At 42.7% G+C, this 23,961-nt stretch overlaps 1 protein-coding gene across 2 annotated transcripts; it reads left to right on the top strand.

Annotated features, from left to right (window-relative positions):
• The first annotated feature begins 2,117 nt into the window (after nucleotides 1-2,117).
• On the top strand, nucleotides 2,118-23,840 carry LOC114802696 (uncharacterized). 2 transcript variants are annotated; one of them, XR_003751762.1, is made up of 6 exons: nucleotides 2,118-2,683; nucleotides 14,069-14,150; nucleotides 14,682-15,205; nucleotides 16,738-16,788; nucleotides 22,385-22,896; nucleotides 22,966-23,840. XR_003751762.1 is itself a non-coding variant. In XM_029001872.1 (5 exons), exons 1-5 carry the CDS (start codon nucleotides 2,615-2,617, stop codon nucleotides 22,511-22,513), a joined length of 855 nt encoding a protein of 284 aa, XP_028857705.1. In that variant the 5' UTR covers nucleotides 2,118-2,614; the 3' UTR covers nucleotides 22,514-23,840. The 2 variants fall into 2 exon arrangements, 1 of the variants encoding a protein (XP_028857705.1); XM_029001872.1 differs by having other exon boundaries at nucleotides 22,385-23,840.
• Nucleotides 23,841-23,961: the final 121 nt, after the last annotated feature.

Here is a 23,961-nt window from a genome sequence, read left to right as displayed (position 1 = left end):
TCACTAAGGGTGATGGTTAAAAGCAGAGGACACATTTCATTGTGTGCACCGTGTGCTGTGCTGTGTATCACAATGACAATCTCTTCACTTTCAAAAATACACAGAGTTTGAAATAAAGTCTAAAAGAAAAAAACAGGGGTTTGTCTACCCCTGTCTGGAAAAATCTATATGTGGGTGTATAATGTATAAGTTAAGCAAGTATATATTACAACGTCCAGTTGTCATTATGCAATGTACCGCTTTAGTATTGCTTTAGTATTACCTGGATTACTTCTCAACATTCGAACACATCAGTATCTTGACACTAGATGGCGTGCTGAGACAGAGTTATGGTTTTTGAATAGGCCACTGGTCAGTCATAACTGAAGTGTTGATGGATGCAGAGGTTGACAACGACACATAATAATGTTTAAGTAATCTTGGACAATTCTACTTATCTCCTGCATGAGCCAATGGTCTCCATTATCTGCCCTTTAGCTTAATTACTACTCATTATGTGTGGTATTGTGCTTTGCAATTTGGTTTATTCAATTCGATTATTTGATGAAAAATATAACATAATAATTTTCTAACATGGTAAAATGTTCTGATTTAACAACTTCAAAGGTTAAAGCGGTGGCCAAGCTTCAGTAAATCAATTTTTTAAACCACACTGCCCTCTTGTGGTTAAAGTTGAGTAGTGTTTCAGTTTATACTTGCCAAAATTTAACTGTGGCCATTAATTAAAATATACGTATTAATTTAATTTAATTTACTAACACATTTTACAGGATACTGATATCATAGGTGATGAAAACAATAGAAGAGCTACCTGTGCTCAAACGACTGATGAAACAAATGCTGGCTCTTACACTAAGGTGTCAGAACACACAACGCATCACAATGTGTTGCATTTAGGACTGTATGGCTTTTTTTGGTAAAAGACATGAGACCATGATAACCTATGGAAAGAGGGCAGCAGAGGAAGTGTGATGCTTTGGGCAATCTGCTTCTGGGAATCCTTTGATTTTGCATTTGTGTGGTAGTTTTCTTTGTACTGCCTATATAAACAGGCATATCCTTGAAGGATATTCCCTGATGGCAGTGCCCTCTTTCACCTGGATTATAGTTTGAGGAACACAATAAGCAGTAGAGGACTTGCTCTCCAAATTCTCCATATCTCAATCCGGCTACACAGGAAAAACAAGTCCAATCCATGCAGGCACCACCTTGAATTTACAGGAATTAAAGGCTTTCTTACTGACATTTTGATTCCAGATACTGCAGCATACCTGAGATCTAGGAGTCCATGCCAGTGGGCCATAATGTTATGGCTGATCTGTATAGATATAAATACTCTGTTTGTAAGATAATGATAAATATCTTGTCCAAACAGCGTTGGCTTATGATCTAAATTAAATGCTATTTGCCTGGGCTGAACCATCAGATTTGAGGTTCACATTTACGTGCAAGTCACAGCACCAGGTTTAGCCTACGTAATAAGCTTTCAGATAATGTGTTTCTGTAATTATATTATGACTTTTCATGCAGCATACATTCATCCAGCACTCACAAAAGGCATCTGCGGAGTCTTGACTACCTACCCCTGAGATTTGGAGATTAGAAAACAGCCCGCTGGTAGCTCTGGTGGCTGGCTCAGTCAACCCAGGACACATTTTTTTTTTAAATCCAACCTTACCCTATAATAAGTCACTTGTATTAATCAATGCCTGGTTAATATTTGTGAAGGACAGGCTGAAAGAGATTGTAATGTGTTGAGTTAGTGAGCTTGCAGAAAGCACATTAGTCTCACACACTTATTTTATGTAGAGGGACACACACACACATTTTGTAACATTGCTATAATAATTATTATTATTAATAAATCAGCAGTAGTATTATCAGTATTAGTATGCTCTATTATGCTATGATGGCGTAAATAAGTAAATAAAATGTGCCAGTATGTCACCCCCCCCGTCGAACAACATTGAGGAGATGCGCCTTTAAGGCTCGACCTAGACCCCGCCCATCTACAGCGAAGTATGTGACGTCATACGGCCGGCCAGCCAATGGCAGCGTCGTGACCCGTAAGCGCCAGCAGAAGTAGCATGCGCGTCCTCATCAGCCGCTTGTGTGTGTGCGCGCGTGTGTGTGTGAGAGTGTGTATGCATATAATGATAAAGAAATAGACCATTTAACCTGTCCACCCCCCGCCGTTTGGGACGTGGGTGCTGATAAATAAACTTGACAATTGGAGAATGTAAGATGTTTGGACTTTTTTTTTGCTTTTTGCTTTTTTTTGGAGTTGGAGGTCAGGATCGCTGAACAAGAGAAAATCCCTTCCTGCTGTCGTCCAGGCTCCGTTCAGCTCCCTCGTCAGATAACGGGGACTTTTCTGCGTTTTTCTGTAGCCGCCCAGTGAGACGCGCCAGGGCTTCTGTGCCTTCTGCGCGCGTCCGTGCGCATGTATGTGCGCATCTGAAACTTTTTTTTTTTTCCTGTACTTTTGGACATGTCTCCGAGTTCCGCGTAGGTTCCGAGCGGTGACTTGTGCAGGGCAGCGATGTCGATCTGTGACGTGAATGTTTAACCCCCCGAGAGAGTCAGGAACAGAAGCCGGTGAAGTGACAGCAGGATGTTGAAGACCCTGACCAAGAAGCTGAGGAGGCATTCGCTCAACGAAATCCATCCATTTCAGCTGAAGGTAGGTCACTTGGCCTCCTCTCAACGCTAAAACGTTTTTTTCTCTCTCCCGATATCGATATTTATCGCGATATTCATAACTTCGTGTAAAGACGCCAGCCAAAAATTGAGTGCGAAGTTCTCCTCTGTTCTTATAACGATGAGTACGTGCCTATAGATCATCGTCAGGAAAAGTCTCATACCTTCATGGAATGCTACAGATGTATATGTTGATTGGTGTATGTTTCACGTGAGTTTGTGGGTTTTGTATACAACCTTTTACACGCTTTTAATAACATGTGCCGATTCCTGTCACAAATGACATTTTTGGAAGAACCATTCTGAACCCATCACCAGGATCTGTTGCAAACTGCACGTCAGAACACAACTGCACATTATGCACGCTGTGACAGCTGAGGGAACGGGGGCTCTGGAGTCCAGCTTGGGTCACGCAGAAACTCTTGACTGCACCGATCACTATGAAATGGCCGACCAGTCTGTTGCCCAGCTGGTGTTGATCCGCGAGTGCGTTTTTTTTTGCTTTTTGCCGGTCGCTGCTGCTGGGGGTGTGGGCCGCCGCATCATCACAGCGCGGTTTGTCGAGTGTGGCTGGCATGCAGGAGAAGCGAGAATGTGTGGGTCGCCGAACACTGCTGCTCGCACTTCTCTCTGTGGCTAACCGTGGCGAAAAAGGAAGTGCCAGATTACTTTCAGTCCAGAGGGAAAGCCTGGAGTCTTCTGAACTTCCGAAACTCTGGCATACGTAACTTGAGAAATTGCTGGCCCGTGCAGCTTTTTAAACACACAGACCTCTGATTAAAACACACACACACACACACACACACCACAAACAGGTTGTACAAGAGTGCTCTCCTGAAGCTCTCACACCCAGATCCACTCATCCCTGTAACCGTGGACACACATGGCACGCTCTTCTCTTGACCCCGTGGCTTGCTCTAATAAATACTATTATGCTGACTGGTCAGGAAGGGGTTTTTAATGGCAGAGCTGGGGCCCACTCGGCATGTTGTGTCACTTAAAGGGGATCCACACAGTGCGCACACATTGGCAGTGTCATGATCACATGGACTAATCTCCCTCACACACATGAGGTATAAGCGCTTTATACATTTTCTTGTTCCTCCATTTGCATTGAATTCTTGTTAATCACACAATGCAGAAAATGACTGAAATGCCCACTGCTGCAACCACCAAGACCAACAACAAGCGCACACACCGTGTGAAATAGAGCTTTATTGACTGGACTGTCTTATCTTGGACCGCTAGAACAGTGTTAAAATATTGTCTGCCTCATGCGCACGTCATCGCGGTGTTGGGTAAGACCTGGTGTTGTACTGTCTTTCAATTGATGCAAGGACTGAAGTTCTACAATCATGCAATTGTGCAAACCCTTTTTTTTTTTTTTTTTGCTCATGCTTGATTATTCTCTCTCTTCTCACACACACACACACACACACAGATATGTCACACCCACACATAAATAAACACACACACACCCTATAAAAGATGATCCCATGACTCCATGGGACGTTTTGTGTGTGTGTTTGCATGCATGGATCGGTGTTTATTGTGCATCTTCCTGTGTTTGACTAGGGCCTGCGCACTCTGACCTTCTTGGTCGTTCCTGCTCTTTCAATGCTCCTTCTACATGCATGGTGTCCAAAGAAAGCACTCTTTCTGTGTGTTTGTGTGTGTGTTCATGGATAGCCTGTCCTGTTGAGACTACGACTAGAAAGACCATCTCACAAAGCTGGCACTTAGCACAGATTCTGGTGTTCTGGTGTTCATTATTTATATCATAACCTGCACACAACAACGTTCTTCTTGGTAGGCTGGAGGTTTTGTTGGCTCTTATAATGGAAGACTTGTTCTGTTTCAGGTCAGAGACCTCAAGAGTTTTTGGCATGCATCATCAGTGTTTGGTTGTCAGATGAGTTTGTGAAGGAAGGATGGAATGCTGGGCCAAGGATTACACTGCCAGTTTATTTTGGACAACAGACAATGCGCAGCACATCTGGATACACCATAGCTGAATTTAGGTTTGCAGTTTCGTACGAGAAACACAAAGTTCACCACTCACAACAAAGAATTACGTGAAGTAGGAGGATTTGTGAGATCCATCACGAGCAGGGAGGGTGTTCTCACCGTCTTGAGTCGGTGACATGTTTGTGAAACCTTTGGCTGCACCAGCATTCTCTCAAATGGTCTGTTTTCATAATGGCAACAGCCCAGGTCTATTTGCTGCGGTTTCACTTCTTCTCCCCAGTCTCTTTAAAGAAATAAAAGTGTGTTTTATTTAGGGATCAGACTTTCTATTTCCTCCTGTCTGCACTGAAGTGCACAAGTCATATTGTATTGTCCTTCTCCTATAGCGAGGCACACCTAGTTGTAATTACTACTTCCTCATGAATGCTACTTTTACGAGGTGCACTGGAGTGCAGCAACTGGTGTGCTCTGCACAGCAGCCTCTACACTGATGGGAAGCAAATGGTCGGATTGTGTAACAACACAAACAGAGAGCTTGCGCTTCCAATTTCAAGTAGGCATTGCAAGAATGTGGACATATTGGGAGGACATGAAAGCATATCATGAGATGTTCAGGATTTACAACCAAACGTATTACGTCCTGAACAGCAAGGTTGCAGCCGTAAGCAATTAGCCGGTGCACTAGTGACAAAGTATTTGTCACGTAGCACGTTAAAGGTGCCCTATCATGAAAATGTAATTTTGTGATGTTATTTAACATTAATACGAGTTCCCCTAGGCTGTATATGGTCCTGCAGTGGCTAGAAATGGCGCTATGTATAAAGCGGGCTTTGTTCATTCTGCTTCACTGTTCAGAGAGCGGCAGATCTGGAATTTCTCCCTTTATCTCATCACAAGGGGAAAGGTTACCTCCCCTTTTTCATGCTTTTTCTGCCCAGAGATTTTCCAGCAAAGCATTGCAGTTTCTTGGCGTTTGGATGTATAAACGAGCACTAATGTATTATTCTTTTTTTTTTTTTAGTTGCGTGAAACTCTGAGCCATGGGGTTCATTAATTTTTTTCTGAATTAAATGCGAACACAATGTTCTGTTTGCGCCAAATATTGTGGTTGGTGAATGGTGTTGATTTAATTTCCCACACACTTCTAATGGCCGCTCTCCTGCTCGTCCCGTCTCTCTCCTCCCAATTTGCATTCAAAGCTACACACACCGAAACGACGCATCCTGGGGAAACCTCCTTGTAGGACTGGCTCAAAATGGATGTAATTCTGCACCACAGCTGATTTTTGGAAATTGACTTTAATAAGTCTCTCACAAACTGACTTAACACAGTGAAGTGAAAGTGAAGTGATTGTGAAACAGTGCACACAACAAAATGTGTCCTCTGCATTTAACCATCACCCTTGGTGAGCAGTGAGCAGCCATGACAGGCGCCCAGGTAGCAGTGTGTGGGACTAGGCCACCACTGCCACAGAAGTGTTTATTTATTTATTTATTTATTTATTATTATTTTTTTATTTAAAATACACCCTGTGTCTGAAATATCCACCCAATCGCTATCTAATACTCTGTATAGTGCATCAGCCAATTTGTAACGTGCTTTGAAAGGAACATCATCATTTTTGTTTAGTGCACTGCATAGTTGTCACTGTGCAGAAATTGCATTGCATTTGCGGTCTGTCTAGTGTAGTGCGGTTGTAAAACTGTTTATCTGAGTCTGGTTTATCTTGAGTAGCAATATTTGACATTTTTAACATAGACCATTATTCATTGCGGCAACTAGAAGCATGTTTAAAACTTGGTTTCTTTGGGGTTAAGTTACTCTTCAAATATCTGCATGAGAACTATGAAAAACAAATCAATATTTATCATTTATGTCTAAATTTGAAGTTTAGAATATCCTGATGACATATTATGTTCCTGTTTAACCAGGAATTCATTTCAGGTGGGGATGAGAAAATCGTGCAGTAAATCAAAGTATCAGTTTTCTTGTGTGGGGTATTTATATTGGCTTGTTGTGCCATTAAGTTCCCATATGGCAGTTTGGATGCAATCCAATCCTATAGTCACATTCTTAATTCTCCCATTTTTAAATTTTTATTCATGAACCTTTTAAAAATGTCGTTTAACTAAGGCATACTTTTTATGCAAAATAAATGCACAATAAAATTATTACTTTTTGCCAGTGAACAGTGTGAATCCTAATCCAAAGTAGCATTGTAGTATTTTCAGTCATCTATGTTGAGACAGTGTTCCTCCAGAACCATGGTGCAAAAAAACACAAAAAAAGACTTTTGAAGACTGCAGAAGTGCTGACAGGAGTGTACACAGAGTGTAAAAGACAGTAGACAAGTGTGAACAATGTCAACTCTGCAAAGCAGGACGTTATACAAGGCAGCTGACATAATTGTGCTGTTTTGGTGTGCTGGCAGGATGAATAATTTCAGTAGGCCTACTACTCTCAGTGCCAACACAGTAACATAGTGAGTGAAAAGTTGGGTGGTAGTAGCCTAGTGGGTAACACACTTGCCTATGAACCAAAAGACCCAGGTTCACACCCCACTTACTAGTATTGTGTCACTGAGCATGACACTTAAACCTAAGTGTCTCCAGGGGGGACTGTCCCTGTAACTACTGATTGTAAGTCGCTCTGGATAAGGGGCGTCTGATAAATGCTGTAAATGTAAATGTAAGTTTTTACGGTGTATTAATCTTGAGTGCTCATTATAATCAGAAACACTTAAAACTGCATATGAATTATAGGACATGTCGGATATGTAATATTGTCACATATATAAGTGTGTGTGTGTGTGCGTGTGTGTGTGTGTGTGTGGTTCGATGTTATGTATACTTGCATGCTGGCAGACTGGAGGTTGCTTTTGCACTTCATGTTGCTGTGTACTCATATGTGTGAAGGTATATGAAAGGACATTGTGTTTAATTGTGACTCTGCTCGCACGTGGAACTCGCTGGCCATACACACCGTGGGCGCCCATGCTTGTGTCTGAGGTGAGTGAGCGTGGACACTGATCTGGGACAGAGTGCCTCGGTGCCATTTTCTTCGTGGTCACGCTGAGTCACCCCATCGCCCTGGCGCGGGACTCACGCAGACATCCAGTCCCTCGCCCAACTCTCACACGCCCTCTCACGCCTCCTGTCATTCACATGGCGCCCTTAAACAACGGCAAGCTGTCCGCGATGACACGGGTACCTTCCACCCCAAACTGGGGAGCAGATGGCGTAGCCAGGCCCTCCGAATCGGTGTGTGCTGCCTCCTACAGAACAACGCACTCCCACCAGCATACTGCGCGTGTCGTAGATTTAAGCCAGCCCACGTGTAGGCGGTTTGCGCTGGAGTGCGGATACGAATGTGTTTATATTTAAGCGCGTGAGTACGCTCCTGTGAAGGGAACGTTTATTTCTGGCTCTGGAAGAAGTGGCTAATCCACGTTTGTGTGCGTACCTGCTTGACCAGGCTTCACACCATCCGGCCCCGAGTCATCTGACCGCGCACACACGCACACGGCCTGTAATCCCCGCTCGTCTTGCTTGGCCCTAATCTCTCGCACACCTTTCGATGGAAAGAAGTACCGTTAATCCGTCCGAGCGGGTGTGGCACTGTGTATGTTTCTCTTGTCCAGCAGATGTTCTTTAGAGCGCAACATAGTTGCGTCGTTATTGGATTTTTGGTTATCAAAGTGAAGTGATTGTCACATGTGATACACAGCAGCACAGCACACGGTGCACACAGTGAAATGTGTCCTCTGCATTTAACCCATCACCCTGAGTGAGCAGTGGGCAGCCATGACAGGCGCCCGGGGAGCAGTGTGTGGGGACGGTGCTTTGCTCAGTGGCACCTCAGTGGCACCTTGGCGGATCGGGATTCGAACCAGCAACCTTCTGATTACGGGGCAGCTTCCTTAACCACTAGGCCACCACTGCCACTGCCACCACTGCCAATTGGCCATTTCTGCAATACCGCCATTAATGATTAATATCCAATGAGAAATGACAGGTGGTGATGGCGTTTCTTTTTTAATTGGTGCTCTGCAGGCTACAGTTTCCTGAATCAGGTTTCCAACAAGTACTAAGTTGCCAGCCTGGTCTCATATGTGCGTCACAGTACTGCAAAACGCGTGATGGATCTGTTCATTTTTAGATCAGATAACACTGCGCGGCTCTATGGAAATGGCGTTAGCTGCTGTTACTTTGTTACTTTTATCCGTTCTGTAAAACAAAATGTTGTCATAGGCCATATGTGATAAGTGGTATAGTCTTCATTTCTTAACAAGGCAGAATAAATAATCCATAATTATGTCGAAATTTGAAGTTTAGAATATCCTGATGACATCTTATGATGTTCCTGTTTACCTACAGTGGTGTAACCAGGAATTAATTTCATTCAGGAGCATGTGTCTGAAACAATGATAAACTCATTAAAATTGGGTTACATTAATGCAGGTAAGTACATGAGTAAGTTTTAAAAAATGGGGAAAAAATGTTTAGACTCACCTTGGCTGCATTGAAATTTTCTCCAATTGTGACTGAAATTCACGTGACTTGACGTGACACTTGCATGAAAGAAGACAGTAACAAACTGATGCAATGGGGACATTTAGGCCATTTAAACGATCAACAGATCAACAGATAAGGAGCACCTGGAAGCAGGAATCTGACTGAATAGGCTGGCTATTCTTTGTAGTGTCTCAACCTAGAATGTTAAATATACTATCTGAAATTATGATTAAGCCATAATGACTGATGTCAAAAGTTAAAAGACAGTTGGGAGGAAAGGATGTAAAACATCAGACATGCCATCCTTATTTACAGCCATTTGTTGCTTCCAGAGATATTTCTGTTCTGCTTTAACTAAAAGTCATAGGACAAAGATGAGTTAATCATTAGATTTTTGTACATAAAGTCAGTGATTCCAGGATAATCTTTGTTCTAAACATCCTCCGCTTACTCTGTCCTCTGAATCATTCAAATCATTTGCTTAAATGATGGCCTGCTTACAGTTGGTGAATCCGTTTTGGCCTCACATACATCTCGTCTCTGTGAGTTTCCAACGTGTTAAAAAAAACAAATTTAAAAAGAGAGCAACTTCATTCAAATTAGAGGGAACTGGTGAAGGAGAAAACTCAAATGAGCTGGGCCTGGGCTGCAGTACACAGGCCATGCAAATCCCCAACACAAACACGGACTATTGCACATTATGCTTTACGGGGTTCAAATCCTATATTCTCCACATGCATTAGTCCATAGACTGTTTGAACAAGTTGTCCACAAGAAACAACTAATTATTAAAAAAAAAATTCAATTTGTCTTCAGCATTGTCTTTGCAGGAAATGGCCAATCATGGGCTGTTCTCAAAATGCATGAGGAAGACATGAATAAAATGAGAGCGAAGACTCAACTTCCCTCAGTCTTTAACTTTTTTTTTTTTTTTTTCTGGTCTTCCTAATTTCCTGAGGGGAGCTGAGGGAATATATGACAAGGGTATTGCACAGTTTTGGACTGCTTGGTGTTGCCTGTGCATACACACAAAGCTCCCAGGTGAAGACGCCACATCTTCTCATTAGAGACTCATCGCCATGGTAACATGGCCCATGTGGAGGTATTTGGTAGTCATGGTGAAGTGTGTGTGTTTTATGCTAAACTACTCTTGAAGTCAGATTACTTCTGAATGAGACATCAGGAATTTTCTTCAGGCTCCACTGGGCCCTAATCGGTCTCCTCCGTGCCCTTATGGTTATTTGGAATGCCTTAAACTTTATCTTCCTGCGAAACAGAAACACCCAGACTTTCCGGTTGTGCGTCGGCGCTGCTTCCCATGCAGGCCTGTGTTGATTAAAGGACCCATGTCTACCAGGGTCACTCCCAACCAGGCAACCTCTTGCAGACCTCTCAGATCGCTGTGATTTTTCACTGTACCTGAGAGATTGCATTTTTTTTAAATAACACGGCTTATCTGTGCATGAAGTGTAAATCTGAGGCCGCTTGGCCAGTGGACATGCTCAAAACTTGTGGCACGGATGCCTCAGGGAGCCTGTGCAAATCTGTGGCAGAAACAAAATACCAAAGCAAGGTCTTCGGGGGAGGGAAAAGGGACTTGTTGCAGGGAGTTTCTTGTGTTCTGGCAAAACTTGACTCGGGCTGGGTTTGTGTTTATTTAAAAACCAAACTGAGTTAGATCTAATTTTGGCAATACTTATGGGGTCTATGTCATGGATCAAATGTGAAATAGATAGAAGCGTTCTTAGGTGTTAAGTTGCTAGTGCTCTAAAATATTCAATTATAATATACTATTATTATGATGTTACTTGACATGCGCATATGTTATGAATATCTTTATTTTGTTGGCCTTTGAGTCTGAATTTGAAGACTGTCTGTCTCGACTTGTAGGATCCTTCAAAAGAAAACTTCTGGAGAATGTGTCTCATGAATGAATCCATGGCCATTAACTGCCCACTCGCATGTTTTCCCCACAGTGTACATAGTCCTTCTGACAACGCGGCCTTGTTATTTGACATTCGTACAGGCACAGTGACATCAACACCACGTTGTCAGTAGTTGATGACAAATTGTGACAAATTCTGCACATGACATGGTGTCATTTTAAGAATTGGTTAAATTAAGAGCTCATTTATCACGGTGAATATATTTATCTGGCAGATAGCAGAATGATGAGCAACACTAAGAAATAGGCTAAATGTAAAGACTTAACCTAAAACTATCAAACCCCTTGAAATACCCCCCCCCCCTCTCTCGCTCCATGAGTGTCTGAGTGAGTGTGTGCATGTGTGTGTGTGTGCGTGTGTGTGTGTGTAAGCACTGCTTGCAGACAGATGGCACCTGCTTGGCCTAGCTTGGGCGAGGTAATTACTGTACAGTACGTTGCTTAACTCTTAACACCGCAGATGGCGGGGCTCCTGCAAGCGTTTCTTTTTAAAGAGGTATGCGGGTCTCAGGGAACTGAATATGGGGGCCAGGCTGCGGATCTCGCTCTCCATAAACCAACACGCACATACACTCTGCTCATATGAATTTGCAGATACACACATTTGCGCATGTGACCTGAATATGCGTGACCTAATCCATTCCGCATTCGACAGGTAGGTTATGATTCATCCACAAGATATACAAACCAATCTAAACATCTGGCGCTGATATGGAATGCACTGCAGTCATTTGGAAAAGATGAAAGATTTGTCGAGTCGAGTTTATAAAGCATTGGAACAGTTCGGATAAGAAACAGTGTCCCACGGACAGACAAGGCAGAAGTGGAGCTTCACGGCCCAGAAGGCCCACGGTGGGAAGGATGAATTCCAAGTTCCACCAGGAAGCTTTACAGCTGAATGTCTGTGATTTATCCCGTACGAGTCTGGGACAGGCAGCAGTACTTTTATTCAAAACACAGGAGTAAATCAGCCAGGGTTTAGAGAGTCTGTATTTATGGCAAACTCCTGCCCTCAGTCCCATTGATGTCCTGTGGCTTGAGTTGAATTGGGACATTCAAGCAAAACATCACAAAAAAGCCTACGTTGGCTGAAACAAGAATGTGCCAGGATTCCTCCTTACGCAGACTTGATGGACTGCAGAACATATCCGTTTCGGGTTTAAGGGTTTACTGTTTATATGGACAGGGTTGGTGAAAGAGACATGCTGCTCTCAACACATGCTGTGTTGTGTTTTTATGTCTTATATGGAGATCAGATCAGTGAAAAATATCTGAATGTTTAGTGAAATCTGAGCAGTGTTTATGCAGAGTGGCGCACTCCTGCTGTAAGAATACGGCTAAAAAGCTGCTGTTTGTCTTAGATGGTGAACCATTATAAACTCATCACACACTCCAGTCAACCAGCTTAAGCAAGAGCTGGGATGGGCCATCAGAGATGATCTATGAAGGAGCTAAAACCAGCTGCCAGCAGTGATGTGAGTCAGTAGGTTTACATTTAGCATGTGGCTAATGTCCATTAGCCAGGAAATTGTCTGTTGCCAGGATGGATCTGTGATCATTTGGGGTGGCATACATGTCTCGCCAAAAAAATACCGGGCGATTTGACCATTTAATACCATGCATGTCATATTTGAGACATGTATTTTTGAGACATAAACTTTTCATAAAAGCCTTTTTGTATACTATCTGATGCTTGTGTTGTTTTACCTTTTGAAATACAAAAATTCTCACATATAGTCAGTATAAAGGGAGGTTTAGTGGAAAATCCTTCTATGGTCATTTTTTATTTTTTCTGGATGTTATATATATTGGACTTCCATAGTCCACAATACAGCATTTTGATTAATCAATTACACAATTTACAGATTGAAATGGGAAATGTGAACAAATAATTAGACTCCAAATTCATAAATATCTATGCAATGGCTTATTTATAGATGGCTAAAAGGAAGATCAATTACTTGACGGCAATTTGTGTGACGTAGAGGGCCTTGTGGAGACAGATGACTAAGTGGAAGATATGAACTGGACTCCCAGTGCAGAGCATGATGATGTTGCCTGAAGTATAAAATATGATACAAAAACAAAAGACGTACTTGCAATGTGTAATGCCCAAAGAATCAAAGACGATACAAACAAAAAACTATTTATTTGCATTTTGTTAAAGGACCTAATAAAAACTTAAGGTAGAAAATATAATTTTCTGGGTTTAATGCCTTGGTTCAGGCATTAAAGGATTAAGCATCTAAAACACACACCTAATTTTTAATACATAGCTTGCCAGTGTGTGTGCTCTGGAAAAACATACTATAGTAATAATAAATAATAATTGACATTTTTTCCTGGTCTTTTTGGTCTTGACAAGATTTACAACTCCAATTTATCATTGTAAACCTAACCATCTGTCCACAAATTCCAAAAAAGTAGATTTTTGGACTAGAATGATAAACATGTATGCGACCCGTAGAGGATTAAGCTTGAGGTGGCCACTGCCACCCTGACACATACTCTGTTGAGGCTCCTTCAGGTTTGTTGGAAAGCCACCCCCATTGTCTAACTTAATGTAACTTAAGACCATATTTTATGCTTTGAGTAGCATAACATATGGTCTACCACATAACCTCATGTGTTATTTCATCCTTTTGAGTCTTCTCTTTTGTTCTGCAGTTTAAGAAAAAGACCCACAAATGAATAGGTGTGCCGAAACTTCTTCTCATGATAAAATATTCCTCACAATTGGCCAGACGTGTGAGGTGTAGGTGTTATATACGGGTTAAATGCAAAGTAGAACAGTGTGACAGAGTGGCTGGTACGTTGTTTGCTGTGAGTGTGATGGGCAGTTTCACTGGAGGACAGGTGGCAAACCCACTAGAAACCCCTCCACCCCGGTGAATTCTGGTGACTCGGGTGTGACACGTGACCCTCGTTTGCTCCTCTACAGATATCCTACCATGGCAGTGAGGAGGGAGGGGAGAGTGAGGACTCTGAGGAGGAGAATCAGGAACTGGCTCAGATTGACAGAGGTTTGTGTGTGTGTGTGTGTGTGTGTGTGTGTGTGTGTGTGTGTGTGTGAGAAACTGTACACCTTTATCTTTGCTCTAATCTGATCTGTTAATTTAATTGTTAATTTAAGCAGCACTGTTTAGTTTTAAGTCTGTAGGCAACACTGGTTTAATCAATGGATAAAATAATCTTCTTTTGACATTTTTCAGGATTTAATGTAAGTAACAAGCAGGAAAGTTACAATCCCATGCAAACTATGCATCTGGTGTGCTAACTTAAATAATTTCTGATAAAAGTCCTTTTTTTCAGTACACTTGGTGTAGCCTTTATCAGCCTGGTTTAACTTTGTTACAGTTAGCTGGAGAGCTGATTAAGAGTATGTCTCAATGTGGGGATCATTCAGAGGACATGTTAGAGGACAGGATGTGAAATAAGAGGCTCCTCTGCAGCGCACATTTAAGTTTCAACCTGTACCGTAAATCAAGTAGGTGACTCAGACTCGTGGTCATGCACGTGAAGTTGAATGTCTGACCTTTGACCTCTGCTCATAGATCGACGGCGGAACTGTGCTCTGACCCCTTTGGCTACAAGCCAGCAGCACAACCAGGACCTGCTCTCTCCGGCCCACCTGCGGCGCCTGCGGGTGCTGCTGGACCCCGGGCTGGACCGGCACAGCTCTGAGGAGGAGCTGGAGCGCATCAGCCGAGACTTCTTGCAGAGTGCTAATGCCCCCACCCCCACGGCCGGCATGGACAGCAGGAAGTGGACTCTTCACCACCATTACCACCATTATGGCCACCGTCACGGCGACCACAGCAGCGCCTCCAGTGATGAGGAGGTGAAGAATTTGTGTGGGTTGCCCATGGAGACTGGCAATCGACTGGCTTCCCCGAGCCCCGTACTCTTCAGCTCCTCACCGCCACGCAGCCTCAAGGCCCCTGGTGTTGTTCGGCTGCAGACTCGGCCCATCATCACTACCCACTTCGAACAGCCCACTCTGCCATACTGGCGGCACCGGCCAGCCTACAGCTCAGAGCCCAGACGACCCAGTCTGGACCTAGAAAAAATGCAGCAGGTCAGGAGAGTTCTGCTGTCAGCTGTCAGACCTGGTGGTTTCAATTCATTTTGAGAGTGTAGGACAAAGGGGGGAAAAATTGCATTTAAATTAGCGTTAGAGTTGGGGATTGTAAGATAAAAATGATGCATATTGTTTTATCATCAAATCTCAAATGGGGTCTGTTAGTAACTTTTTAAAGTATATATTATATTATGTTGATACATAACATAATACAAAAGGGTAATGATTAAATAGGTGGCAGCCGGGCCCTATCACGGGTGGGCCCGATTAATCTGATGAGTGGTCAGACGCAAATGAACATGTGACAGATGTCTGTCCTGCACTTGGTGCCCATGCCACAAGAAAAAAAAAAAAACAGAAGCAGACAGGGAGACAAACAAGGTCTGTGCTACTAAGACACCAGTCCAGTCATTTCTTTAAACCCAGTAACCAGGAGCAGTGAGAGCGAGTGAGAGAAAGGAAAGGAAGGGGGGGGGGGTCATTGGGTGGGGGGTCAGGGGGGCTCCATATGTCTCTGGACATAAGCACAGAGCAGCAGATGATGAGAGACAGTCGGCCAGTGAATGAATGTGTGTGTGTGTGTGTGTGTCTGTGAGAGGCTGCATGCTCTGTCGAGTGGAACGGGAGGGTGTTTGAGGGGAGACAGTAACGGAGACGTCTCAGAAAGTCGCAGTTCTTTTCTCTCTCTCTCTCTCTCTCTCTCACATGCACTCTACTTAATTTTAAACATGTACACAGAAATGCGATTTAAATTGAGTTACATTGAGCATAATACAAACATCATGAATAGTCAGTGCACACATTTTTGGTGACATGGTGAAGATCAGAAGGCAAAAAATGCAAATGCATGCGTCTACACATACAGTGTTTTCAAGGGTCCATGGTGACAGATTGTTTTTTGCATTCATTTCTTTGCGTCGTCTGCCCATCTGAAGCCCCTGACTAATCCAATACCCCTAATCCATAATCAGCAGCTAAAACACCGCACACATGTATGGAGGTCTGGCCATTGTTTTGGCTCCAACGCTAATCACGGAAGGGTCTGTCCATGACAGGTGTCCTACCCTAGGCCTGGTATGGTTGAGCGGCCACACAATATGTTCCCAACAGACCCTGTTTTTGGCGCTCGTGGACCAACCAGGCAAGGTTAGCTCACCATCAGTCCTACTAGCAGGTTTGCCCTCTTTCTGCCGTTCTGAGCAGGTCTCCAGTTTCCATTTCACCGCTCCCTATTAGGAAGGCCCCGGGGCACGTTCATTATTGTAGAGAATCTGCACGCTCTGTGCGGTTGACCAGGTGGGTCGCCGGCAGGATGTTATGCTCGATTATGTTATTTAGCTTTGTTGACCGCAGTGGCCCTGGACCTTCAAAGGTGACCCAGCCCTGCTCTGAAGGCTGAGGGGGGGAAAACACAGCATGTTTAGACTGACCGTATCACACTGTTGATGTTCACAATAGGTGGCATGCTAAGGGGGTCTTGGTACATCTGATCTATCTAAAATCTTCTTTCCTTTTTTCCTTCATTGCAGAAAATGCAGAAAAAGAGCGGTGGGGGGAAAACAAGGACTATAAAGATTCGGGTAAGGATTTATCTCACGCAATAAAGAAACAACCTAGTAGAGAGACAAAGGTACACTTATGAGAGACAAGAGCATGCTCTTAATTTGTTTGGTATGAATATTGCTAAAATATTGCTTATTGATACACACTGATATCGTATTGACATGGATTGAGTAATCTAATCAATTTTATATAATTTATAATATGTCTACGTGTTGTGTTAAAAACAATAAACGTTTAAGAGGTTGTACGATACGGTGCCAAAATTGCCAATAAAAGGAATAGAAACCACATCAACTTCTGTCCAGCCTGACCTCTTACACTACTAGCATTGCCAGGTCCCTCCAAATGCATGCTGGGAGAGCACCTGGCACAGGTACCCGTTCCCATGCTTCCACTGAAGCCAGCTCTTATCCTCCCCAACAGGAGTTCTCATGTCTGGTGATTAAACTCCAGCCAGTTTTCATCACCAAAGCTCCTCCGGCCCAAGTGCCAAGAATGAACAAATGTGATATTCAGTTGGAGCCATCGGGCTGGTTTCGTTTTAATTGAGCCTCGGCTAGGAAGCCTTGTGCAGTACCCACACCCAGTTCGGCAGTAGCTTTGCAGACTGCGTCAACCCGCTGACCTCTTGAGCTGTCTCCGAGGTGCCTGGGTGCTTTTCTGGCAGTGCCCACTCAGCTCCAGAAGGCCTGAACAGATAGAGGCTAGCGTGTGACGCCGAAAACCAGTGTGGGGTGCTCCAGAGAGAGGCAGTCTCCTTCCTCCCCTGCCCAGCTTGTACGGCACAGAAAATCGGTCACGCACATGGCCAACTGTGGGGGTCAGGCTGCCGGTGTCCGGGAAATGAGTCATGGTTACACAAACAGAGACTCATTTTAAAGACTCAAAACTGAATAATTGGCCATATACCCAATGAACAGTGAATCGAACGGTGATTCTCCCAATGAGATTAATAACTGTGAATTCAAATTCATAATTTAATTTACTGTAAATGGTCCAAGATCTCATGACAAAGGGGAAAACAAGAACCACAACATCCACCAGCTTCTGTTCTTCCACCAATAGATTTCACCTGTTTGATGGTGAATGGCTATGGTTATGACTACCGTGCACATGTAGTTAGTGGCCAAACAATTATAGGGTTTTAAATTGGTGATTATGGCAATATTATAGAGAAGAGTAAGAATATGATTTTCACCTGATACAAGATAACCTAATACTAGTAATAATACATAATAATAATGATTCCAATACATTTCTAAACTTGAATTAACATTTAAAATTATTACATTGAACATTGCATTGTATGCAAGTAGACCTTGTCAGCAGTATGTATGTATGTATTGTACTATGCTATAAGATGAGTGAAAAGAACAGTAACAGTAGCGTAGAGTTTAGTGTATAAAGTAGATTTATAGCTAGGTCAGAAAAACCTGATAGAAGTGTACTGTAACTATTTCATTTATGATGTATGTAATTTTTTCACTGGGTATAGACTCAATGGATATTTTGCAATTTTGTTAGCATCAGAAGATGCAGATTATCACATACGGCATTAATTGACCCAATTAGTCGGTCGACCGCTAATAACAGCGTCTGTCCTCATTATGTTGCTCCAGTCGTCTTTCACATTTTTGGATTTGTAACTAAACAGGCTTGTATTTATTTTATTGCCTCACATCTAAAGTCTTTTTTGCTTTAGGAGCGAAGATTACGATACACGTTTACTATTACACACACCAAGCAGCTGTCTGTTTCTGATATTTAATGATGCTCGCTCGTTGTCCTGCTGTGGAAAGCTGAAGTCTGCTGGGTAGGAGAGGGACCATTTCAGGAGGGGCGTTATCAGGATCAGTGCACCAGTACCAGTGTCTTTGGGGGTCTCTGGTGAAGTCGCGAGTTGTGCGCGTGCATCACTTTCCGCGAGTAGCGCTCCAGCTGTCGCGCTATCTGTGATCTGCGGGCAGCGGGTCCTCAGTGTTGTTAATTATCTCCTAATCCCCCCCCCAATGCGCCGGTTTTATCAGCTCCCCTCCATGCTGGGCAAGTCTCTCCATGCAAAACTGGGGCCCCTTTGCTTTCTTTGCCTCTATCGCTCATCCCTGCATCTCTCATTTTCTTTTTCCTGGCTGGGCTCCAGGTGAGGGTTCGAGGCCGTGCGGGGACCGCTGCACTTCTGAATGGGGGGTAGTTTGGGAAGGCTGAGGAGCTGTGCTGGGAGTAAAAAGAAAGGGGAAGATGTGTGGGAGAAGGGGGGAGGCCGCCCACACACAGCCAGATTGGGCAAACAGAGCCGGACCCGAAGCTGTGCAGCAGAGTGTTGGGGACAGGGAGGGGGTGGAGGCAGGCTGAGCTCGTTCCCACGGAGCGCCGCTGCAGCCATAAATGCAGGGGTGTCTGACCTGTTTCCCTAGAAGCTGTTTCTTTATCCCAGGGTGTTCCAGCCTGCACTCGAGATGGCTATCTGCAGCCTAAATAACGTCGTCTGTACGTACACAAATCATTTTGACACCCCTTGTTAAAAATTAGCTTCAGGCAAAATATAAGTGCCCATATAATATTAAAAGTTGTCAAGATAATGTTGAAGTGGCAGGTTATGAAAAAAGTTGACTTAATCAGTTGCCTCTGCAAGCAATCGGATGTGAACCGGGAAGAGTATTAAGCATGTTTTTTTTTATGAGATTTTTTTTACAGCAGGCATTAAATAGAAACCTCAAAAACACAACTGCTAATATTCATTTTCTTAGCGAAAAGCCTATTGATGACAGAGCTCTTGAACTGTAAGCAACTGAAGTTTGGCTTTTATTGTTCTAGGCTTATTTATGAGTGTAGTATTGCCTTGTTAGCACAGGTTGTACTGGAGAGTCCTGAATGTTTGCACCACATCATTAACAACATAGAAATGCCCTTTTGTGGTATGATGTCTCAGACATAAATACAATTGTGAAAGGTCTGGCTAAAACAGTTTGATTTGAAAGTTTTTAAATTAAGATGTCTTTTACATTTACATTTACAGCATTCATCAGATGCCCTTATCCAGAGCGACTTACAATCAGTAGTTACAGGGACAGTCCCCCCCTAGAGCATCTTAGGGTTAAGTGTCTTGCTCAGGGACATAATGGTAGTAAGTGGGATTTGAACCTGGGTCTTCTGGTTCATAGGTGAGTATTTTACCCAGTAGGCTACTACCACTTTATGTCTTCATTTGAAATATAAGTACTTTTTGGTTTTGAACAAATGAACTCCATATTCAGAAGGTCATGCTCGCCATGAAGACAAAAAAAAAAAAAACAACAACAGGGCATGTTCGCCAATGTCACATCAAGTATGTCTTCATGATTTGCAGAAACAAACGGCTACAAACAAAGGACTTCTTCTATTCTTGGAAAATTATTTCTGATAAGCCCGACACAAGCTTTACATAAACAATGTTTAAAATGGGCTCCCAGCAAACCACTTTCTGCAAATCACAACTACCCTGTTCTGCACAAGCAACTTTTAAGGTGTTAAAATGAATAAAATCCTTACATAAAACAACATGTCCCCTAGAGTCTTAAAACCGGTGCAGACTGGGTTCTAATGAAGAGAACTTTTGCCGACTTGACGTACCTGTTAGCTAGAAGGTTTTTCGTGGACCTTTCTGGATTGGCGTGAAAATCCAACGAGGCTTCATGATCCGAAGTGACTGTGGTACACTGCACAGCACGCAAACCAGCAACCTTCCGATTACGGGTCCTCTTGCTTACCCGCCAATCTGTTGATTGTTGTGTTGTGCTTGTAACATCAATCATGGATAGGTTTTTAAATCCATAATTATTAACACTTAACTGTCACATAATGGTAAATAGGATCTGGGTGAAAATAAAGCCTTCCTGTTTTAGAATTTGGACTATTTTGCAGAACAATTGAAACACCGTAGGTGTGCTTACATGGTAGTCATTTCTTTTGCATTTACCTGGAATTGGAATTCGGAATTTGGTGAATGTGACCGACCATATGGAGAACCTCTTAACCCCTGCCGCCTTTCTACCACAAGAAACTTGATAGGTGCCTTCTGTCAGCCAGACTCTGGGGGGTACTTCAGGAGCAAGTGGGAGCAGATAATGGGATGTTTGCTCACCTCAAACAGTGATAGATCTTCAGACAAAAGGTGGCAGTTGTGTTATCTGTACATGGTCACTTCTTCTTAATTTATAAGTTCTGCTAAATACTAATAATGCAAATTTCTAAATAGATGATGGTCACGCACCCTTGTAAGCATGCTTAATATACTGCACACAGAAGTGAAGTGACTCGACTGTTAGGGCATAAGCTTTGATTTAGTTGCACCAGTCATATGCTTTGGATCTGGTTACCAAGTTACGTAGAGCTTCTGCACAGTGGCCCTGCATAAAATCGCATACTTTGACCACAGCCATAGCAACCCTTTTAGCAATGTCTGATCTGGCCCAGTTTGAGAGATGATCTGGGCATTTTAATTCAAATCTCAAACTGTGGTTGTAGATCTGGGTGACACTGACTAATGCTAGTATAGTGTGTGTATATATATATATATATCAACTTAGGAGTCACTTGCCTGGTGAGCAGGTGCTATACTGCCCACTTGTGGTACATTCATGCATTCAGAATATTTAGTGTATCTAAAGCTGAAATATTATGGATCTAAAACTGATATTTCTATTTTACATCCTTAGAGATCAGAAGCATAGTGTTTGTGTGGTCACCTTTCCTACATCTTTTGGTACTAGTGGCTGCTGCAGGAGAGTGATGACAGGCTCCTACCACAAGCAGGCAGAGGAGAGAGTGTTTTGTCAGTGCCAAGTCACACAAAGCCGCTTCCTGTTCAGCAAGGAGAATGACTCTGGGCGACTAATTTAAGAATTACACCCTGGGCCTATGAGAGCGAGATGGAGAGAAAATGTGAATTCTGAAGTCTTCTGAAGGGTCTGTCAGCACACTGGCAGAATGGAAAAAAGTTTCCTGTGCAGTCAGTAACCTACTTTTCTTCTAAGCACGGTGATTAATCCAGTAATTATAGTGATGATTTCAATAGCCTGAGGCGTTCATGTGATCAGCACAGTTCCGTCCCAAACTAAACCACATCGCTGTTCATTTGGAGGTTCTCAATTTTTTCTGACGTCAAAGGCCGCCTACTAATTGTGTGTCAGGGCTCTCAGGAGGACTCTCTTTGGTGTCAGGTGAACATTAACTATATAAGAAAATTCGGCAACCACCACAGTCCAGCATTTATTCTAGATTACATATGGAGAAGAAAGTAACAGGAAAATATGGGATCAGTTTAGGACATGTTGTGGATCCACAATAACTAGAAATCACAATTGGGCGGTGATGTACGCACTGAAATCTGAACATAAGTGGTCTGGTTGCCCATATTTGACCTAAAGATGGATTTTAACATTACAAATTTCATAACATTAACATGTTTTTTAACAAAAAAAAAAACAATTCTATCATTTATAAGTGTGTTTTTATATGTTAAATCACATGAATTGTCTTTTTTTGTGTGTTCAACCTTCTATGAATTTGTACTTAATAATGAACTAATAATTCAGACAGTAATACACATTATTCTTTTGTATTCTGTCTCCATAGAACCTAACTGGGAGCCGCCCTCCACCCAGGTATGCCGCTTATGACCCGTCCATCTTTGCCTTCCGTTCACTGAGCACTGCTCCTCCCAGCAGCCCACTAATTCCATCTGAAGAACCTCCATGCATTTAAGGAAAAGAACGGTCCGTGTCCAGCATGGATTTCAGTCTCTATTCCAAAGACAGTTCACCATATCATGAACAGGCTAAAACGACACATCCGATCATCTGACTTTTACAAATTAGCTCTATTTGTCTGTTCAATCATAAATCAAAAATATGATTTATTCAATAACAAATTTTGAAGAGATGTGTGGCAGACTGTGTCCTACATGCTTACTTCAAGCTATTTTCTCAGGAAATTTTCTCTGAACTGAACAAAAAGATGATGAAAACAATATTCCTCAAGAGACCAAGGTGATTCAGGACACACGCCAGAGGAACAAACTCTCAGTAGAGCTGAGCAAACCCTAATAAAGTCATATAACTCGGTCCTCATTCCAGATGGTATTTCAGGTATTTAATAGATTGTGTGATTCAGATGGTGGATCCAAGGAAACAGACTGAATTACGTTTATTTTTCAGGTAATGCATTTTAGAAGGAACACCTCTGAATGACTGGAGGTTGTAACTCCAAAGCAGTGTGATTCTGAAGACAATCAAAGGATGTATAATGAAGCTGTGGTGGGCCTTAAGTAAAGCAGATGGTTCTCTTTGTTGAATGTTGCAGGGCATGTACACATTAACCAGTCAGCAAAAAAATACACAGTAACAAGCAGTTATAGCTCATTTATCCGCAGCGGTCGACCATTGTCAACAGCAACACAAATATGTTCCTCTGTCCACTTATGAAAGTTATAATAAGTAATAACATGTACCGGTGTAGTTCTATAGGCCTTCTTTGACCTGATGATTCCACTCTGTGGGAGACAAATGTAACATAAAGCAAAAAAGTAGTGCATTGAATAAAGCTGCAATGCAAGAGAATAAGCATATGATGTATTTGCATACTTGTATTTTGCTAGGGAATTGCAGGTTGCATTATATATGTATTTCAAACATCTACCCATCACCAAGAAAGTGGTGATTGAATGAATGTATAATTGGAACTTGATACTACGAGAAGTAAACCAGAAGGCAAATGCTCAGAACCCATCAGGTGTTTGAATCATAGGTTCTCAAGCCCAGTCCTTGGTCACACCAGCCAGTCTTAATTTTTATGATGTTGCCAACATATGGCTTGCCTCTTTGGCCTCGGGGGAAAAAATGTACTTGAGTCCAGAAGACGGGGTTGAGCACCTCTGTTATGGTGACCATTTTGGATTCACAAATGTATCTTCTGTCCATGTGAGCGAGTTGCTTGGTCTGTATATTCCACATCCAAAACATGCAAGTGTAACACGAAGCACAGGCACCACGAAATGCTTTCCCTTCTACAAGGAAATAAACTATAGTTCCCATTTTGTGTTTTTATGTGATTGTTTTAGTATAAACAACAATATCTAAATCCGAACCAGATCTTTACCGCCATGACTGATCTGCACTCTACTGTCATCAACAAGGTTCGTGAGCTGGTCAGTA

The sequence above is a fragment of the Denticeps clupeoides genome, chromosome 1, assembly GCF_900700375.1.
Source record: "Denticeps clupeoides chromosome 1, fDenClu1.1, whole genome shotgun sequence".
In the NCBI taxonomy this organism is placed as follows: Eukaryota; Metazoa; Chordata; class Actinopteri; order Clupeiformes; family Denticipitidae; genus Denticeps; species Denticeps clupeoides.
The sequence above is the reverse complement of the archived record's forward strand: the minus strand, read 5'-3'. Positions and strand labels throughout refer to the sequence as shown.